Genomic DNA, 21,914 nt, shown 5'->3' on the forward strand with positions numbered 1-21,914 from the left:
TAATTTTTTTTTTCTGAGACCAAGTTTCTCTGTGTAGCCTTAGCTGTCCTGGAACTCACTCTGTAGATCAGGCTGGACTTGAACTCACAGAGATCTGCTGCCTCCCAAGGTAGCTTAAAGGCATGTACCACCACTGCCCCACTCAGACTTGCCTCTTAATTTACAGAGACCTGCCTGAATCTGCCTCTCAAGGAGTACACTACCATGTGGCTGGGTTTTCTTTATGGTGGAATCCTACCAAAAGCCAAGGGTGTGGAGGTTTGTTTGTTTGGATTTATTTATTTAATTTTGTGCATTAGTGTTCTGCCTGCATGTATGTTTGCACCATGTGCATGCCTGGTGCCTGTGGAGGTCAAAAGAGGGCATCAGGGAACCGGAGTTGCAGGTGAGCCACCATGTGGATGCTAGGAACAGAACCTGAGTCTTCTGCAAAAGCAGCCGATGCTCTAATTTCTGAGCCATCTCTCCAGCCCTGAGTGTGGAGGGTTTGGGGAGTAGGATTCTCATCTGCATGTCGGTTGGGCCATCCTGAAAGAAAGAGGCACACCTGTGTGCTAAACCCCAGCACTGCCCCAGACACAGCTTCAGCAGCACATGGCCTTTGATTTGGCACTGTGGGACACATCCTTACCTTAGCTGACTGTTCACTTCAGCTGGTGAGCTGGGCGCAGGTCTACAATTTCTGTCCTTTGAATTTCTAGGTGTAGGTTTTGTGATAGAGATGCAGAGCAATAGTTTCTTGTGTGCTTATCCTCATTTGTGTCCATAGACGGAACTTTTTTTCCTAGCCGCTTTTGAAGGTTTGACTAGAAAAACAGAATGTCAAAAAAATGTGTGTATGTGCACAGCTGTTCTGTGTGCACACCCTCCACCTTGTTCCTTTGAGAGAGTCTCCCTGAGCCTGGAACTTGCTTATTTTCAGCTTGGCTGGCACCCAGTGAGGCACAGCACTAGGGTAGGCAAGTAGTTGTGACGTACTTACTATATGGTGCTGGGAACTGAGCTCAGGTTCTCATGTCTAAGCAGCAGGTCCTTTTACCGTTGAAGCCATTTATTTAGCCTCCTGTTTTCTGTTTTTTTGACTGTAGCCCAGGTTGGACTTGAACTTGTGGTGGTCCTCCTGCCTCTGCTTCCTAAAGGTTGAGATCACAGGTGTGTTTGAGGAGTGCTTAGCCAAACCAAATTGTCTAAGAACTGGATTGAATGGGTTGAGTCACTTTGGCCTGTGGCATACTTGGCTTGGGTGTCGTTCACTGGACGCCTGAGGTTTTTCTGCAATGTCTCATTTGGTACTCCAGCTTGTGGTAGGTCAAATCCTGTAAGTGGTGGGGTTTCCTCAGAGGATTCTCGAGCCAGCTCGGTCCTGGGGTTCTCTTATGTCCATTGATTGGAGCACAGTTCTTGGTAGGGTTGCCTTTTCCTTAACTTGCTTGGTAGATGGACTGAAGGCTCCTGCTTCCCTCCAGGAAAGTTTGCATGTTTGTTTGAGTCAGAGTCTCACTGTGTAGCTCTGGCTGCCTAGAACTTGATTTATTGACCAGGCTGGTCTCATACTCAAAGAGAGCCACCTGATCCACTCTGTCTCCTTCCTGAGTGCTGGAATTAAAGGAGTGTCATCGTGCCCAGAGGAGATTATTTTTCAAAGACTTATATTTTTATGTTTGTTTGCATGATGTCTGTGGACTGTGGGACCCCTGGATGGATGGCTGTGAACCATCATATGGGTGCTAGGAATTGAAGCAGAGTTTTGTACAAGAGCAGCCAGTTCTTTTAACCACTGAGCATCTTCAGCCTGTTTGCTTTTGCAGTAAAATTTCGTGCAGTCTTTTCTCCTCTCCACCTGTAGGAGTAGCTCCTGGTGCTGAACCCTCAGAAGAGGGTGGGAGCTTGACCGCAGGAGCCTGGCCTACTTGACTCATTTTCCATTTTGAGATAGGGTCTTTCTTTTTAGTTTTTTGAGACAGGGTTTCTCCGTGTAGTTTTGGTACCTGTCCTGGATCTTGTGCTATAGACCAGGCTGGCCTTGAACTCACAGAGATCCGCCTGGCTGGGATTAAAGGTGCACGCGCCACCACAGCCCTGCGGGTCTTTCTATGGACACTTCATTGCACTGTCCTTGGAACTCACTCTGTAGAGCAGGCGGGCCCTTAATTCACAGAGATTCACCTGTCTTTATCCTGAGTGATGGGGTTAAAGGTGTGCATCACTGCACCCAGCTGTTTATTATTGGGTATGCATGATTTGTAATTGTGGGCATGTGTCTCTTTCCACCTTTAACTGGGTTCCAGAGAGTGGACTCCAGTTGCCAGGTCTGTAGCATGTAAATGCTTTTACTGTGCTTAGCCATCTTGCTGGCCGTTTTGAAATTTTTTTGGTATTAAGTCCTGAGTGTGGATGGCAGTGTGATCATGTTTATCAGGCTGTCGCATTAGTAGCAGATAGGCTGAGGGTGCTGCTTAATGGCATTAGCAAGCTTGAGGCCCTGGGCCTAGCCATAATAAAATAAAGAGTACCTTTTGGGGATCCAGAAGGTAGCTCAGTGGGTGAAGCAGGTGTGAGGACCTGAATTTGGATACCTAGAGCCCCTAAGGAAAGCTGGACACAGTAAAGCTGGACACAGAGCACGCATCTGGAATCCTATTGTTCCTACAAAGGTGGGAGTGGGTACAGGAGAATTCTGGGAATCTCAAGGGTGAGCTAGCCTAGTGTACACAGCAGTGGACTCTTGGACAGGGCACTTGGTCTCCAGGTTGATGGTGAGGCCTGAAACCTACGCTTGTCCCTTACCACCACACATACACTTTGTTGTGCATGCACCTGTATTGGCACACATGAACATGTACCCCTCTCTCTCTCTCATGAACATGTATCTCTCTTTCTCTCTCTCTCTCTCTCTCTCTCTCTCTCTCTCTCTCTCTCTCATGAACATGTACCTCTCTCTTTCTCTCTTTCTCTCTCTCTCTCTCTCTCTCTCTCTCTCTCTCTCTCTCACACACACACACACACACACACACACACACACACACACACACACACACGGGGGTGGGGTGGGGGGGAGAGATTTTTGTGTCAGGCGATGGTGGCATACGCCTTTAATCCCAGCACTCTTGGGAGGCAGAGCCAGATGGATCTCTGTGAGTTCAAGGCCAGCCTGGTCTACAGAGTGAGATCCAGGACAGGCACCAAAATTACACAGAAAAACCTTGTCTCAAAAAAAAAAAAAAAAAGTAATTTGTAATTTTTTGGGGCAGCAGACAGTTGTAGCAGCATCCTTTGTGGGCTTTCCTCTGTGCTCTGCTCTGCTAAACCCCACACTTCAGTGTGAGCCAGGAAACTCTTCATGGTACAGACTGGAAATTAAGACACACCCCAAAGGGGGTAGACTTCCCACTACTGACTTGCAGTAGCAAAGAGAGCCTGGCAGCTGTGCACTCCTAGGGTACCCTGGTTAGTCTGTCTGGCTTGTCCTTTACTTTAGGTTTGCTTAGGGTTAGGTTTGTTTTTGTAGGTCCACTGGCTAGTTTCCTCCCTCTTGGCCTTGTCTGCTTTTGAGCCTGAGGTCATTGTGGGTGTCTGCTTAGAGGACAGGACGTGGGGAGGAAGTGATGCAGGGCTGCTGCAGGAATCTCAGGACTTCCTGTCCCAGAAGTCCAGTGGGTAATGGTTTAAAGCTTAAGCAGCGCTTCCTTGTCTCATTAAGAAAGTAACTGTACCTAACTGCAGGCATAGTTGAGGTCCAGAATTGGCCCTGGCAATGGGGAGCAGTAAGCAGAGCACCTGTCAGCCACTCAGCAGCTCTGACAATGCCTGAGTCAGTCCAGGGAGAGGTAAGATTGACACATCCTGCTAAGGATGATGTTGGTAGAGGACTCAGTGTCTTGCATAATCTCCTGATCCATGCTGGAGTTAGAACCCCAGTCACGTCAGGCTGCCCCCTTGTGTGGCCTTTATGTTCAGTTACTAGGGTGCTTCTCACAACATCACAGGAGAGATGGAGCCGAAGAGGCTCCAGGAGTCCTAAGGAACTTTTCTGATGGCAGAGTGTTTGGGGAGTATGAGGTGTGGGTTCTCTCTCCAGAGATACAGACAGCAACAAGGACAGGTGCTCCCAGAGAAGGAACTTGTGCAATGAGTGGCTTAGAGGCTGCTTCTTGTTGGCAGTGATGGGAGCTCCCTGTTTGTTGTCAGGACTTCCTGCAGAAGCAGGAAGGAGATGGGACTGCTCGTGGGCACCAGTTGGCTGTTTTAAAAGTCATTTTTTACTGGGGGGTGTGGAACCCAAGGCCTTGTGCATGTTAGGCAAGAGTACTACCCCTGAATGGGCTGCCACTGCTTCTGAGCTGTTTTAAGTTTATTCAGAGGCTGGGGATGGAGCCCTTACATAGCACACGAGCCCTGAGGTTCAGCATGGCCAAAGCAAGCAAACAAACAAAATCCATGGACAAAGAATAGCCTAAGCTACGGTTATGGTCCTGGAGTACAGTACAGCTCAGGCTTTTCATCCCCGCACTAGGAAGTGACTGGATGGAACAAAATGGGATTCTCTGAACAGAGCTGCTTAGCTGGCAGGTTGGGATGATGGGAACACAGATGTGACCAAGTGGCCCCAGTTCCTGCCCAGCTGCCTTTTGGGGTTGTTGGGTCACTGTTGAGCACTTATACAGGAGGACCTGAAGGTGTACCTGCACAGGACTGTGTGTGCTTTGTGCTTCTGTGAGGGAAGCCCAGGTTGGCAAAGGCAGATTGGTGCTCCCGTGGCCTTGGGTTTGCCTGCCTGAATAAAAAGTGGGGGCAGGTGTCCGAGACACAGTGGGCAGATTGGTGGTGGTTAACTGGAGCCAGAGACTAGGGCACTTTGTTTGCTTAACAACTGTTAGGAGTCTCTTCCAGGTTCTGCCCTGCTGAGCCCTGGGATCCTGTGATAGGTAAGGTGGCCCTCGAGTACCCTAAGATAGGAAGGACAGTGGGAGCCTGTTTAGAATGGCAGTTGAGTGGTGACTGGAGTGTAATACAGATTCCAAGATTGGCTCCTGAGTTTTAGGTGTACAGAACCGGTGGTTAGGCAGGGATGGAGGAACCTGGGTCCTAGAGAGGCTAGATGTGAGTGAGATAGCCCATAGCTCTGGGTGGCCTTTTTCTGCTTTGTTGCCCTGAGTGGACATTGGTGAGCCCATGTGACCATCTGCATGCACCCTTGAGAGCTCAGGGAGTAAGTTTGACCCTGGAGAAGGTGTGTTTGGAGTCTAGTCTGTATTCTGCACCCTCCCCAGACAGCAGTGCTTTGGGCAAGGTGAGAGTGTAGGGACAGTTAAGATAAAATAATGTCAGGCCACTTGGATATGCAGGAACAACCTGCTCTGTTTTTCTGACTAAGAAATAGTAGGAGGGACAGGTAAATACAAATCAGAAGAACTCAGACCTTACCTTAGCTGGGAAAAGAACTTTCAAGCAATTTTTGGGTCTAGGAAGAGGCTTGGGTATGATACTAGAGCTCTGAGAGCTGGTTAGGAGCTCATGTGTTGTAGATTCTGAGGCTATTCAAGCTTGGAGGATTTTAATTTTTTATTTATGTAATTTCTTTTTTGAGACAGGTCTTATGTAGCCTAGACCAACTTGGGACTTGCTATCTATTCAAGGCTAGCCTTGAACTCCAGATCTCCTGCTTCCGTATCTCAGGTATTGGGATGACAGGAGTGACAGTCTCATAAGAGCCCAGACTGGTCTCAAACTCAGGGTCATCCTGCTTTAGTCCTCCATGTGTGAGCCATTATACTTGGTGTCTGATTTGAGTTGGAGCTTTTTCCAGAAAGACCCAGGGAAGGGGCTAATATGGTGACTTGCCAGATAAAGATGCTTGTTGCCAAATCTGGCAGCCTGAATTCCATACCTGGGACCTCCATGGTGGAAGGAGAGAACTGACCTGCACATGTGAGCTGTGACATGCACATGTACACCTCTCTGCTGAAAAAAAGGAGGAAGTGGGGCTAGACAGATGGCTCTGCAGTTAAGAGCACTTGCTTTTCTTCTAGTGCACACACATAAGACCCAGGGCTTAAGATACTCTGGGAACTGGAGAGATGATTCAGTGGGGGAAGCACTTGCTAAGCAAGCCTGAGGGCCTGAGTTTGAACCCTCAGCAGGAGCAATGTCTAATCCTAGCATTCACTGTGGGGTGATGAGATGGAGACTGGAAGGACTCCTAGTGCACACAGCCAGCTAGCCTGCCATAAGCTTTGAGGTGGAAGATGAGACTGATGCCTGCATTTACACATACTTAGGCACTATTTGTGCGCATATGTGCACACATACAATTCCTCTGAAACATGTTATTCTAACAGCTGTTGTAATGTTTTTTGTGAACTGCTCCGATGGTTTTGAGTTTTGGCTCTTCTGGAAGGCTTGAGAGGTAAGATGGGTGTTCTTCCCAGGACACTGGCTTGCAGATGGGGAGGGGATGTGGTTGTAGGTAGCAAGCAGACTTAGGTCAAAATGACTTAGCGTGTAAATGATCACCAAGTCCCTCTCAGGGTCCTGCTGGAGGCTGGGGTGGGAGTGAGGCTGTGCTGTGCTCTGGTAACCACTTATCCTGAGAAGTTCTTTGTACATAGCAAAGAACTTTTTTCTCCTTTTATTTATGCATTCATTCACTTATCTATTTCCTTCCTTCCTTCCTTCCTTCCTTTTTTCCTTTTTCTTTTTTCTTTTTTTTTTTTTTTTTTTTTTTTTTTGAGACAGAGTCTCTATGTGTAGCTTTGGAGCCTGTCCTGGAACTTACTCTGTGTAGACCAGGCTGGCCTCGAACTCACAAGAGATCTGTCTGCCTCTCCCTCCTGAGTGCTGGGATTAAAGGCGTGTGCCACCACCGCCCACCTCTATCTATTTTCTTGAGGCAGGGTCTCCTTACATAGTTCAGGTCTGTCTTAAACTTTGGATTCTCGTGCCTCAGTTTCTTACCACTCTGGCTGCATAACATACTTTGTGTGACCCTAATTGGCTCCTGTGGTGTATTGAGTTCGGTGTATGTGTACATTGGAGATGAAGGTAAAGGTGACTGTTGGCTTATGAACCAGCCTGGGATTTGTCTGTGCAGTCTTTAAACCCCTACCCTCTGTTTGTAGGCAGGCAGGCAGGTACTCCAAAGATTGTGTTTTGTTAGGCTGGTGGTTGTGGTTGGCTGTGCTCCTGGGACTCACCAAAGTTTTAAAAGAAAAGTTGAGGCTTGATCTGCAGCAGTCCCTGTGTTTGCCTGGAGGCCCCCAAATCGTGTAGGTGTGCACAGGGAATCTCTGGAAGGTTGGGAAAGGGTTAAGTCAATGTGTATGTTTAGGAGGGAACTCTTAGGTCTGATATACATGTCTTAGTATGAGAATGTTTTCCCAGCTGTGAGTCAGTCTACAAGTCTGATTGACCCCGGTGCTACAGTGGTTCAGATCTGTGACTTGTCCTGGGCTATGGAGAGCCTGGGGCTAGGATCCCATCAGAGTCAGGAATAGAACCCAGGGCCTCAGGTGCAGAGCACTCTCTCTACCACTGTCTACGCCTGAGAGACCTGGGCAGTGACTTTGACTTCTTAGCTTCAGATTTCTCACCTGTCAAGTGGGGTGTCAAGGGAAGTACCTCATGGGAAAGGGTAACAGTATATAGGACCTTGAGGGTCATGATGGCTTCCTAATGGTGGGTGGGTGTTGGTGGGAGTAATGCTGGCAGTTGCTGGCCTGCCTCTGCTTCCTGAGAGCTGGGATTAAAGGTGCTGCTGTTGTTGCTGCTGCTGCTGCTGCGCCTGCTGCTGCGCCGCCACCCGCCAAAGACCAACTCTTGAGTGTTTCAAAAGCTACCAGCATGTAGACCTTAGTCACTTGTTCACTGTTTTGGGTTGCTAGCCTGGTAGATCCTTGAGGTTCCTGAGGGTACAGGTCTGTCCAGCTGCTTACAGGCACCAAGTCCTGGAATGTGGAGTTGCTAAGGTCCTTCATTCATCCAGAGGTGGTGGTTAAAGGGGAACAATCTTACTCTAGACTTCAGATCTGCCTGTGGCCGTTTCTTAGACTTTTTTTTTTTAATCTTTTGTGGGACAGTGAGTTGGCTCAGTAGGTACAGGCGCTTGCTGCCAGGCTTGATGACTTGAGTTTGATCCCTGGTCCCACCGTGGTGAAAGGAGAGAACCAGCTCTACAAAGTTGTTCTGTGACTTCCGTGTATGCCCCCACACTGAAATAAAATGACTGGAGTCCCAGGCAGCGGGAGGAGTGGCTCAGTGGTTAGGGCACTGGCTACTCTTACAGAGCACCTGGGTTTGGATCTCACCACATGCATGGTGGGTGGCTCACAACCTTCTGTACCTCTACTTCTAGGGATCTGATGCCCTCTCGGCACATGTGGGCACCAAACACACACGTGGCACACTGATGTACAGGGAAAACACCCATACCATAAAATAAAATAAAAACAAAACAAAAAAACATGCATTGGGAGGCAGAGACAGATCTTTGTGGGTTTGAAGCCAGCCTGATCTATTAATAGTGAGTTTCCGGCCAGCTGTGGCTATACAGTGACACCCTGTCTTGAAAATAAATGAATAAATAAAAGTAAAGGTTGTGTGTGGGGCAGTTTGTGCATGCACATATAGGCCAGCTATGATTGTCTTTTTAAATTCTGCCTCATCTTAAAATATTCTGTCTGGGTGTGGAGGCACATGCTTTGATCCAGCACTCATAAGGCAGAGACAGGCAGATCTCAGTGAGTTCTAGGACATCCAGGGCTACATTGTGAGACCCTGTCTTAAACAAAATCTTTGAATTATATTTTTGCGCATGTGCATGCTGCCACATTTGCACACAAGAAAAGGTCAGAGGTCAACTTGCAAAAATTGGTTCTTCAGCCATGCAGGTACAGGGCTTAAATTCAGGGTGACAGACTTTGGCTAGTGCCTTTGCTTTGGAGTCGACTTGTGGGTCTCACCTTTTGTTTGAGACGGTTTGCTTGCTGGGCCTGTAGCTCCACTGACTTGGCTGACTGCTGGCTAGTGAGCCTCAAGGAGCCGCAGGTCTCCACCTCCCCATTGCTGGGCTAACTAGCACCTCACCTGGTTCTGTGTGGTTGCTGGGATTGAATGGTTGACTGACTGTACACCGACTAAGCCATTCATCTCAGGCTCGCCTCCTTCTCTGTCTGTCTGTCTGTCTGTCTTCTGTCTGTCTGTCTGTCTCTGTCTTTCTTCAGGTTCTCACTGTGCATCTGGCTTGAACTGTGAGTGCTATGATTAAAGACCTGTGCTCTGTGCCACACCCAGCTTCTTCCTTCTCCCTCCCTCCCTCCCTCCTCCCTCCTCCCTCCCTCCCTCCCTCCTCCCTCCCTCCCTCCCTCCCTCCCTCTCTCTCTCTCTCTCTCTCTCTCTCTCTCTCTCGGCAGAGGCTTATGTAGCTCTGACTGACCTTGAACTCTCGTCATCCTGTCTTAGCCTCCCCGGTATGGACCACTGGACTTGGCTTTTATTTATTCATTTTTGAGATAGGGCCTGGAGAAATGGCTTAGCATCTAAGAGCATGGCTGCTCTTGGCAGAAGACCTGGGTTTGATTCTAGCATCCACATGGTGGCTCACAACCAAAGTCCTAGATGGTCTGATTGATGCCCTCTTTTGACCTCAGTCACACAGATGACATACAGGCAGAAAAAACATCCATCGCTTTAAGACAAGGTTTCACTCCAGTTCAGGCTGTGCCTCTGAACTGGTGGAGGTCCTGATGAATGCTGCAGTTGTAGGTAGCATCACCATGCCTGGCTTTTGCTCTGAACCTCTCTTTCTTGAAAGGACAGGCAAAACCAGTGCCAGAACACAGTGTAGGCTGGGGCCTCTCCAACAGTCACTAATCACTGTGTTTCCATACAGTCTCCATGCTGGACTCTGCCTATGGGATAGGCTGCCTTGGTGCTCGGGATTCCAGGCTGAGGATGGGCTTGTTGATGCTCTTGTTTTCCCTCTCCATGCATTACTTCATGGGGGATAGGTTTGTCTTGTCCCGTTACATGGAGTTAGATGTGTTGGCCCTCTGGTCTAGTGCAGCATTTTGCACACAGGCTCCCAGGAGATTTGGAGTGCTCAGATTTCCATTTAAGGGAAGAATGTAGCCAAGATAAAGTGGTTTCTCCATCCTCCTGGCTGGTATCTGGGCTTCTCTTGCTTCTGCTGTAAAGTGATGCTGGGACAGGTGTCTCCCTAGGGAATTGGATGCTGTGGAGCCAGGGCTGACCAGGCAGACAAGGTCCAAGGTGCTCGAGTGCTACTCTTAGGTCACCAGCCACAGGCTTTCCTGGGCCTTTTTCTGCCATGCATTCTGTAAATGGCAGGGACTAGTTGATGCTGGAGCTTGTCTGGGGTGTGATCTGATAGGAAGCAGGTCCTAGGTCCCCTTTGCACTGTAACATACATCCCTGTGCATGTATGGTCCTGGAGTAGTAAGTGATACAAGTAGCTCAGCTTTGAAATTATGTGATGGCTCAGCCAACGGCATGTGCTGATTCCCACCCAGGAGCTCCTGGAATAAAGTCTTGCAGATAGAAGGGCGGTGATGGGTACCAGAGCCTGGGGCAGGGACAAGTAGTAGGTGTGGTTTCACCTTTACAAGTTCTGTAAACTATGGTAGTGTTGGTGTTTTACTATTATTATTTTTTTTACACTTCATTACATGTGTGGGCATGGGAGAAGTTCAGAGGTCATCTTTCAGGACCTCAGTTCGTCAAAGCTTGGCAGTCTGCTGAGCCTTCTCACTGGCCATGTAAACATTTTTAATGCTGCTGTGCACTTAAAAAGGTCAAATAAGACTGACTTGGTTAGAGGTAAAACAGGGCAACATCCATACTGTTGGTTTGAGGCCAATCTGAGCTATGGTATGCCTCCAAAGCAAGGAAAGTTAGATAAGAATTTTACCTTGTGTGCATTTGCTGTCCGAAAAAATTTGACCTCAGAAATAACCTGTAACTATGATAACATGGATCTGTCCTTCAGTGTTTAGGAAGAGACTACAGCATACACATTGGAGGCCTGGCTTGTGTCAGCTGCTGCGGTATTTACAAAGTGCATATGGGTCTAGAAGGTTCATTGTGACATCATCTCAGGTGTAGAGTGTTGGAGCACAGAAATTCCTTGGAGTCTCTTTAGCTCCTGGAGGGCAGGACCTGGATACGCTTCTCCAGCTTGGTGGGTGACCCTAGAGCTCCTGAAACCACCAGGGGATATTGGGGAGTGTCTGAGGTCTCTCAGCTGCCGTGCTTTGGGAGGGGGGTCTCAGGTATTCATCCTTTTTCCTGTAGCTGTTTGTCAGTGCATCTGGTAGTTGGAAGTATGACACATACTGGTGTGATTTTTGCCGAGGGCGGCTAGGTGGAAAACTGTCCCTACATTTCAGGCTGAGTCTCAGTGGCCTCAACAAGTGGCCCTTGAGCAGCACACACCAGCAGGACATCTGTAATTCAGCTTTCTGCCAACAGCAGCTCCCTGGAGGTAGTTTCAGCTCCTGCAGGGCCAAAGCTCATTCTCAAGGTTGCTACCCTCTTCCACTGCCCAGTGGGCTCTCCTGGGCTTCTGACGACTGACTGTAAGTCTAGGTTCCAGCAGCTTGTAGAACCCTGGGAAACATTCCTCGCCATTAAGGGTGTTGGAGTGTTGGGAAGGACTCACCAGGCAGCCGCTCTCCAGGAACTTCCTGTGTCCTGTTGTCTGGAAGCTTCCAGAGCCCTGTGGGTGCTCTGGAGCCTCATAACAGAGGTGCAATTGTTGACACTATTGGTACTGGAGACCCACTAGCCTCCAGCCCCTCTCTTTCCCTTCTTGCCCAGGGACTGAGTGGGCAGCTGACTTATCATTCACTAGCCAGCATGTGAGCCAGCTACATGACATGGGCACTTTGGAGATCCTAAGTAAGGACTTTGAGAGCTGTGTGCCAGGAAAGGGGTGGGAAAAAAGGAGTTAGGGAGTGGGGGCAGTTCCAGATTCCTGGCAGAGAAGCCATTTCCTCTTTTTCTTGTCACACTTCCTTTAGGTGTCTTTGACAAGCTTTTCACATACGGAGCATCTCAGTGCTGAGCACTTCAGACCTTTCTGAGGCCCAGAGACCCTGGGCTCTGCATATTCAGCATGCAGGTCTTTGCACTTCCCACCTGCTGCTGGGACGTTGGAGGAGCATCCACGTCCAGATAGGAGCTGAGACGTTTTGAGGAATGCCATTAATCACAGTTGCCAAAGTAAGAAGTAGTGGTTTCCTGTGGAGGTCTTGCCTGGAGCTGGGGCTGCCACTTGGTCTGCAGCACAGTTCTGAGGGGCTCCAGGAGGGAGGTGGGCTCAGAGGGCTGTGGGTCGTCAAGCCACAGCTGGCCAGAATTGCTTTTGAACCTTTAGGATGGCCAGTAGGGAAGGAGGGTATGATGAAGGTTCCTGCTTCCCCGATCAAGAGATGACAGTTGGGGTTCAGGGTGGGGTACTGTACCTTTGCAGTAAGAAGGGATGGGTGCTGGCTAGGGTCTCAGTAGGAACCACTTGCCTACTATGCAAAGCAGAGGCTCTGGGTCCATATCTAGCATTGTGGGGGAGGGGAGAAAGAAAAGAAAAAAAGGGAGTGTGTATAGTATGCCAGCCACCAGTACTGAGACAGCAATGAGTTCCAGCAGTCACAGGGAGGAGGCTTTTCTAGACTCAAGGCTGGGCCTCTGGACCTTCAGCTGTGAGAGAGGCTGAAGCAACAGCTGCTCTCTGGAGGCCAGGCTCATGCTGGGGGTTGGGGCCCACATGGCTGCCTCCTAGTTTTGGATTCTAAGGAAGGACAGAGTTAGTATTTATGACTGCTTTTGCCTCAAATGTGTGATGGAAACATTGTTTGTGGGTGCTGACAACATTGTAAGGGGACCAGGACATGGTCTCAACTGTGTTGCCACATTCTGATCTACCTAACCTGGCTGGGGAGTGAGTGCTTGCTTTAATGACAGGAACTTGGCATCAGAAAAGACAAGAGGTAATGAGTGGGCTTCTTTGCATGGCAGTGGCATGGGCAAAGGCTGGCAGTGCAGACAGGTGGCAGGTCTGAGGAGTGGGGAGAGGCAGGCTTACTGGAGCTGTGATAAGGTGTGTGCGAGTTTGTGCATGAACATATGGGAACCACCATAAGGTACTGTGAGGTGTATGTGTGTCTGTCTTCAGGGGACGTTAGGGAGGCTGAGTTGGCTCTATTAGGAGAGATGATCCATCCTCTATCAGAGCCTTTGTTACCATGGGCAAGGGGAGGACAGGGTGAGCCAGCCTCAAGGCACCAATGGTCTGGCAACCCAGTGGGTGTCAAGACGTGAGATGGTGGGCAGGACTCTACCACCATTCTCATCCCTAGTGCCAGCTTGGGTTGCCAGGGGACGGGCTCTACGGCCAGTTTCCCCACTGGCTCCTTTGCTCTCCTGGGACTGTTTCTCTAAGTCTCTAGTCTGCCTAGTCCAACCTGCCCCTGCTTCCTGGGGACATGGGTAATGAGGTTTTATACCCTGGGGAGAGCAGGTATTGCTCAGGTTCCCTGGGGGTGCTCTTTGCTGTTGTGACTGGGGTCGCTCTGCCCCTTTCTTGAGCAGCTCCACAATGCTCAGTGATTGTAGAGGTAAAGTTTCCTTATTACTATTTGAGACAGTATTTTTGGCTTTACTTTGTCATGTTATTAGGCAGACTACTCAGCTCTGTCGTTGTAGGCAGACATAGCCCGAGGAAGCATTGGTTGTGGCTGTATCCCAGGAAAACTATTTGCTTGAATGTGGGTAGCAGGCAAATAGGGTGCTGACCCCCAATTTGTAAACTGAATGTGGACTGGAGCAGAACTCAAGTGATGGAGTACATGCCTAAGTGTGTATGTATATTGCTAGTACTCTGGAGGCGGGGCCAGTTGGAACTCTTTTTGAGTTCAGGGCCACGGGGTGGGGGGTGGGGCTATATTAAGAATTAGGAAGCAGGCGGTGGTGGCGCAGCGGTGGTGGCGCACGCCTTTAATCCCAGCACTCGGGAGGCAGAGCCAGGCGGATCTCTGTGAGTTCAAGGCCAGCCTGGTCTACAGAGTGAGATCCAGGACAGGCACCAAAACTACACAGAGAAACCCTGTCTCGAAGAAGAAGAAGAAGAAAAAAAAAAAAAAAAAGGAAGCCAGGCCTGGTGGTACAGTGCCTTTCTTTAATCTCAGCACTTGGGAGGCAGAGGCAGGTGGATCTCGAGTTCAGGGAAGGCCAGCCTGGTCTTTACAGCAAATACTACACAGAGAAACCCTGTCTCAAAAAAAACAAAACAAAACAAAAAAGAAATTATGATTTTTGTCTAGCTGGGTGTGGTGGCATGCATTTAATTCTATCACTTGAGAGACCATGGCAGGCTGATCTGAGTTCCAGGAGAGCCTCATCTATGTAGTGAGGACATACACAGTGAGACCTTGTCTTGGGGTGGAGGTGAGGTATCTGTCTTGTCTCCAAAAAAAAAAAAAAAAAGACAATCTTTGGCTTGAAAATCCTTCTCCATCTGCCAGCACCATGGTGCTTCCTTTGAAGCTCCACTAGTGCCTGCCTTGATTTCTCCCTTTTTGATGTTATGAGTTCCACTTCTTGATGATTTGGTGGTGTGGTTGCTAGGAACCACAGGGTCCTGGTGAGCTTTGTGAAGATGCTTGGTTTATGCAGGGCAGGTGGACTTGGTCTGGAAGGGCAGAGACAGGAGCAATGAGAATTGCTTGGTTTTTGGGTATGTCATGATGACACAAGGTGGCAGATGTTTGGGTGCAGACTGCTGAGGTGTCAGTGAGGTCATGTGGTAGGCTGAGAGTAGAGGGGTACACTCATGCAGGGCCAGACCCAAGAATGTAGTGCAGTCAGCCCGTCCTTGTCAAGTGCCAGTGTCTCCAGAGACACCTCCTATGTTGGCCATTGTAGCCGGAAGGTTTCTCTCTGGTCCCACCTGGCCCTGTGGTCCCACAGCCACTTATAAAATAATCATTCAGAGGCTTAATATTACTTACAAACTATATGGCCTATGGCAGCTTTCTTTCTAGGTCTTTCATCTTAAATTAGCCCATTTCTATTAGTCTATGTTTTGCCATATGGCTGTGGCATTACCAGTCTGCTGGCATCTTCAGAAGCGGCTGGCGTCTCTCCTCCTTTCTTCTCTCCTTATCTCTGCTTGGATTTCCCACCTGCCTCTAAGCTGCCTTGCCATAGGCCAATGCAGCTTTATTTATCAACCAATCAGAGCAACACATATTCACAGCACACAGAAAGACATCCCACAGCAGGCCATGAATGGTCTCCAGACAAACCTAGGGGGCTCTTGCTTCTGCCTTCATCCTGGACTTGAAAGGGAGCATCCTCCAGGCCTTGCCCCAAAGGACCAAACGACAACAAAAGATTGGCAGCCACAGTGCCAAGGCTTGATTTCATGTGCATGACCATGACTCCCATGGCTGTCTTCCTGTCAAGTGTGGGTTTTCTCCAATTAGGACACGAGATCAGGGTGGGTTATAGGAGAGGTAGTGTGTGTGAGAGTGGAGGACCCAGGTGCAGGGTTAAAGCCAAACCATAATGATTTATCAGGGGAGGTGAAGAGTCTCCCATGAGCTGGTAATTGTGCACTTAAGGATTACTTAATATTGTTTTACATGTATGGATTTGACATAAAAATAGCAAAGTTTTCTGAACCTAGCTAGTGAGGTGCAGTTGTGATCACATGATTCCCTTTAGTTTCAAGAAGTGCTCCTTTTTGTAGGAGTACTAATTGGGCTCTGCTGGGTCTGCACTCACTCCTGTGAGATTCACATTGATTGATGGAGGGCTGTGTCCTGGGCTCCCCAGACTGGCTCCATCTCCATCCCAGCCAGATGTTCTAGGTTCCTGATCTGAAGCCAGGCAAAGTATGACTGCAAAGACTGTGTGCCTCACTGCTGGTGGAGGTGGAGCAAGGATGCCTTCCTGGAAAACTCTTGAGCAGACTGGACTGGGGACTGCTGGTGGATACAGCAGTAGAAGCAGCAGGTAGCTGATGATTCCAAACACCTCCAGAACAGGGACTCCTGGAATGTGGTGAGGTTGTTTGCGGTAAGCATTTATTAGAGTTTTAAGTGTCACAGTGGCCTGGTAGTTATGCTTAAGGTCTTTTTCAGTTTAGAGTGGAGATTAGGAATTGGTGTTTATTTTTATTATTTTGGAGCTAGTATATTGTTTGGTTGCCCAGGTTGTTGGCTCAAACAATCTTGCCTCAGCCTCCTGTATACATGTGACTGCAGGTGCAGATGTACCTATCTCTTGATGACCTGGATTTGAGATTCCATTTTCGTAGGTTTGTTTCATATGTGAAATGTCCACAGTGGGAGGGTGCTTGGTGTATAAGGCTGGGACAAAGGCTAAAAATGAGATTCATTTGGGTGGCTCACTGGGCTGGCCTCTGGATTATGGAGATGATGGTGCTTCCTGTCTAGTTCACTGTTATACATTGATTGATGGATTAAAGGGTGTGTGCTTGTGTACATGCAGGCATGTACACTCGTGTGGGTCAACTTCTGAGAATCACCTTTCCTTCTACCATGTGGCTCTCAGGGATTGAACCCAGGTTGTCAGGCTTAGTGGTGAGTGCCTTACCTGCTGTCCAGATGTTCAGAAACATGCCTCACCTTAGCAGAGAGAGACAGAGTGGCTGAAATTCCAGACATATTTAATGTCAGAACTAGCAGGATTGAGCTAGGGAGGGTAGTGTATACCTCTGATAACAACAGGCAGAGGTGGGATGATAGCAGTAAATTTAATGCTAGCTGGGGGTTATACAGAGAGATATTTTAGGTTAACTCCTGAAGTACAGTGATCTTCCTGTCTCTGTTCCCGTTTTTTGAGATTGTAAGAGAATGCCACTATGCCCAGCTGCTTTATAGGGTGCAAGCCCTCACGCTTGTGTGATGAGCGCTTATGCCACAGCCATGTGCCCATGGAGCTTTCTGATGGCAAATGCATCATATTCGTAGGTCAATTGGGAAGAGAATTTGTGCCTTCTTGCCGTAAATAAGGGATCCCTTTCCGTTTGTTTTATTTACTTTTGTAATGGAGCCCAGGCAGGCCTAGTGCACAAGCTCTCTGCCAGAGCTACACCTCCACTCTGTCCTAGATAGAGTCAAGCCATCTTGCCTCAGTCTCGGGTGACTGCAGTTGTTGTTTTTTTCTTTCCTTGTTTATCATGTTTCTCATCCTCTTTAAACAGGTTCTGTTGTGGCTTTAACTTCTGACCGATAGATGTGACTTTGTATACTGATGGCCCCATGACTCACTGTGGTAAGGGTCCTACTAAATCGGACAGTCACAAATTAAGAGCATCCAAGCAGGGGTTGGCAAGGTAGCTCAGCCACCACCCGACTACTTTACCTAAATTTTATCCCTAGAACCTACATGGTGGAAGGAAAGAGCTGGCTCTTGCAAGTTTTCCTCTGACCTCTAAGCAGTTTCACTGCTTCCTCTCCTGGGGGTGGAACTGGAAGTTGGAGGTGTGGACAGGGCCACTGATCAGGGAGACAGGACCAGGCCATATACTGCTAGCCTGGGAACGAGTTGAGACTCCTTACTGAAAGGTGGCTTCTGCAGAATCTTGTTGCTTTTGTTCCATGGTAAAGTTGAAATCCTCACAGGGTGGGGTCTGTCTGTACTGGCCTTGATCCTGCAGAGACAGGTGCTTGGGCTACAATAGGGCTTCCTGCCCCTTGCAGACAGGCAAGTGAGGGTTAATAGCATTTATTGGATTTCCCAGCCTGAGCTGAGCCAAAAAGTCAGGCCCTGGTAGTGTCTGTGGTAAGGGCCTTACATGGGAGGGGCCTTGTGCTCCTCGATATGCAAAGTTCTCTCTACATTCACTCCTGGCTTTTCTAGGCAAGTTTTCCTAAGAGAATATTTCTTACACCCATGAGCCACAAATTACTGGACCTAGTTTAGCAATAAAGATTTCATTGGGCGGTGGTGGCCCACGCCTTTAATCCCAGCACTTGAGAAGCAGGGGCAGGCAGATCTATGTGAGTTCCAGGACAGCCAGGGCTACACAGAGAAACCCTGTTGATGTGTTTATCTAATTATTCTTTAACAATAGAAACTTGGCCAGGCGGTGGTGGCACACGCCTTTAATCCCAGCACTCTTGGGAGGCAGAGCCAGGTGGATCTCTGGGAGTTCAAGGCCAGCCTGGTCTGCAGAGTGAGATCCAGGACAGGCACCAAAGCTACACAGAGAAACCCTGTCTCAAAAAAACTAACTAAATAAATAAATATCTAGATAAAAAATAAATATCTAGATAGAAACTCGGGGGTCAGAAATTGGGTAAGAACCTGAATGATCATAGAAGTGGCAAAGAAGCGACCTGTGACGGTCGTGTTGTGTACCACCCCGCCTACCCCCTTCCTCCATCCAAAAGGAGCTGAGACCCTTTCTCAGCCCTGCCCTACTACTTTATGTGTCTGCCTGTCTTCAGTCCTCCAAAACCTCTGAGGTTAATTTTGGTCAGCTAGTAGCTTAGCTCCACCATCTGATTCAAAGCAAATTTTATTGGCAGTCTTGGGAGTGTCAGAATGCGATCAAAATATCACACAACACCCTGTCTTGAAAACAAACAATAAAAAGGGTTGTGGTAAAGTTTTCTTGCTGGGTGTGATGGGGCAAGCTTTTAACCTCAGTGCTTAAGTAGAGTCAGGCAGATCTCTGAGTTTTACTCAGCCAGAGTTACATAGTAACCATGTCTTACAAATCCAAAACTAACTAAATAGAAAAGATTTCTTTTTAAAAATTGTCTCTGGGGTAGCCGGTGGCTTTGGCACACCCCTTTAATCCCAGCACTTTGGGAGGCAGAGCCAGGTGGATCTCTGAGTTTGAGGCCAGCCTGGGCTACAGAGTGAGATCCAGGACAGGTACCAAAGCTACACAGAGAAACCCTATCTGGGGGGGGGGACACAATCCCCCCCCCCAAAAAAAAAAGGTGTCTGGGTGTTTTACCTGTATGTATGTGCCTGGTGCCCAAGGAGGCCAGAAGAAGGTGTTGGATCCCCTGGAACTGGAGTTACAGAAGGTTGTGAGCTGCCATGTGGGTACTAGGAACGTAACCCTGGACCTCTACAAGAGTAGCCAGGGCTCTTAACTGCTGAGCCATTTCTTAAATTTAAAAAACAAAAACAAAAAAAACCCCACTAGCTTCTTATTAGAATGTTCTCCTGACAGTCATGTGGGCGCGCACGCGAGCGTGCGTGCGCGCGCGCGCACACACACACACACACACACACACACACACACACACACACACACACACACACACACACACACCAGAGGTGGTATGGACGCTGGGCAAGCCACGTGCATAAAGTTGTGAGAGTGGGACCCAGGATGGTAACACAGCCTCCGGGGCTGTGATGAGCCACTCTTCTGTGACCTTGGACTTGACATGTCTCATCTGCATGGCAGGCAGTCTCTTCTTTCCTGTGCACTTGTTGACCCCTGGGGTTGAAGGTAAGCTGCTTCAGTTCAAGGGTGAGCATGGCTGTCCCGGCCACTGTGTCTTCCTCTTCCTCAGGGACCAGCCTGGACTTGTGCAGTGGTGGTGGTTTAGGGAGGGAACCTGGCTGATCTGGGAACTGGACCTGGTTTCCTGAGTATTAGACACATCAGGTCCCTGTTTTGTAAAGTGGGGTCTGCCCTAAGGCCGTCCCCACTGGTCAGCACCTGTGCCAACCCATTCTTACTGTTCTGTGACTCCTGGCTTGTTGTGAGAATAGCCCTCGAATCACTTAACTTTTGTGTTCTGGGTGTTGGTGGAAACAATCTGTTGTCATGCTTGTTTTTGTTTTTTGTGTTTTCAAGACAGGGTTTCTCTGTGTACTTTTGGTGCCTGTCCTGGATCTCCTCCCTCTGTAGACCAGGCTGGCCTCGAACTCACAGAGATCCGCCTGCCTCTGCCTCCTGCGTGCTGGGATTAAAGGCGTGCACCACCACCACCACCACCACCACCACCACCACCACCACCACCACCACCACCACCACCATCACCACCAGGCTTTTTTTGTGCTTCAAAGACAGGTCTGGGATGTTGTTCACAGGTTATTCCTCCCCTCATGTCCACTAGGCCTTAGCAATTGATTTCCTTGTCTGGCCTCTGTTGTGGAAGGCAGCACTGGCATATTTCACTATTCCTGTTCCTATGACTGAAGGCATTTTCTTGTATCGTGGGCTTGAGATAGAACCAGAACCCAGGACCTTCCTCCCATTTGGCAGACTCTCCCACTGAGCCACACCCTTCCACTGGAAACATTTGCCATTGCCCAGGTTCCCAACCCTTCTTTAGAACTCAGTGTTTTTCTGTCTTTTGGTTTAGGTTGGCCTGCACATTGAGCCAGCACGTCCACATAAGTTGCCTTTTGACAGAGCTGTGGCCATGGCCGCATAGTAGGACCACCGTCCCAGACCCTGAGACCAGGTGAGTGCTGGGGACTTGCATCTATGAAATGGAAAGCTGGCTCAGGTAACCGCCATACACATAATGGAGTCCTGCTTGGGAAGAGAAGGCAAGTCATACCTGTGAGATCAGGTATGACACTTGAGCCTGGGGTAAAGACACCATGTTCATTGCTCAAAGGCCTAAAGAAGGGGGACCCTTGACCTCCAGCTGTGTCTCCTTCTAAATGGCTAGAATTGTTCTTTAGTCACCGCCCAGCACTTATGTGGAAACTTCAGCTCTGCAGAACACAAAAGGGCCAGAGCTCCACATGGGAGCAGGACATTTCTGTTCCCATCAGGACCTGGAAGTAACACTTTGGCTCAGGGCCATGTACCTGTAAAAGGAGGAGGAATTGAATGGTATCCTAGAAGTAGGACAAGCCTCAAAACCTCCTAGGACAGCTCCCTCCTTTTTCAGACTGTAGCATGCAGCTCAAAATAGGCAGGTGTCTTGTCAACGGCTCATCTCCACCCAATGGCATCTGGTTGGCTACTGTGTGAGACTCGGCTGCTCTGACATTCCTGCTATGCTGGACACAGGCAGGCTGTGACAGTGTTAGCATTAGTGTGGGAGGCCAGCTCCCACCTTTTCCAGGGCTCCTGTGAGGAGGAGGAGAGGGATAAGATGGAAAGATAGCAAAGAGGAGAAAGACAGAAACACAGGATAGCTTCAGGAGGGCCTGGGTCAGTACCCACCAACCTCGAGGTTTTATCCAAAAGGGCTTTTTATAACATGCCAAGGGGAAAGGCAAAAGACATCCCCCTTGCAAGATCAAAGCATACCGTTTAGCCAAGTGTAGACCTTTCCAAACACCTGGTAACCACGCCTGTGGTCAAATCATCCCATTTTGCAGCCCTGCTGGGTAAAGCAAGCTCAGATTCTCTGACCCTGAGTAATTTGGGCCTGTACAGGTTAGGGGCTTGTTCTATTTTTAATATTTAATATTTTCTCATTTTAATTTATATGTGTGAGTGTTATGCTTGCATTGTTGTGTAACACTGGCATGCCTGGTACCTGAGGAGGTCACAAGTGTCATCGTGTTCCCTGGAACTAGAGTTAAGGATGGCTGTCAATCACCATGTGTGTGTTGAGATTTGAACCTCCGAAGGACAGTGGTGGCGCACGCCTTTAATCCCAGCACTCGGGAGTCAGAGCCAGGCGGATCTCTGTGAATTCGAGGCCAGACTGGTTTACAGATCAAGATCCAGGACAGGCCCACCAAAACAACGCAGAAAAACCCTGTCTTGAAAAAAAAACAAACAAAAAAACCAAAAAAACAAAAAAGAAAGAAAGAAAGAAAGAAAAGAGAGAGAGAGAGAGTTTTGAACCTGGGCCCTCTGCAAAAGCAGAAAGTGCTCTTAACCTATGAGCCGTCTCTCTAACTTCATTTTGTGTTTTTAGACAGGGTGTCAC

General features: G+C 48.8%; 1 protein-coding gene across 2 annotated transcripts in view; it reads left to right on the forward strand.

Moving 5' to 3' along the window:
* Positions 1-208: 208 nt before the first annotated feature.
* The window catches only part of Gatad2a (GATA zinc finger domain containing 2A), a 64,350-nt gene continuing 42,644 nt past the window's right edge, over positions 209-21,914 (forward strand). For both annotated transcript variants that reach the window (XM_028861335.2, XM_028861336.2), the window contains exons 1-2: positions 209-258; positions 20,379-20,480. In XM_028861335.2, the coding sequence (XP_028717168.2) occupies positions 224-258; positions 20,379-20,480 (137 nt within the window). In that variant the 5' untranslated portion in view covers positions 209-223. The remainder of the gene's footprint in view (positions 259-20,378; positions 20,481-21,914) is intronic.

Source organism: Peromyscus leucopus, chromosome 17, assembly GCF_004664715.2.
Source record: "Peromyscus leucopus breed LL Stock chromosome 17, UCI_PerLeu_2.1, whole genome shotgun sequence".
NCBI lineage: Eukaryota > Metazoa > Chordata > Mammalia > Rodentia > Cricetidae > Peromyscus > Peromyscus leucopus.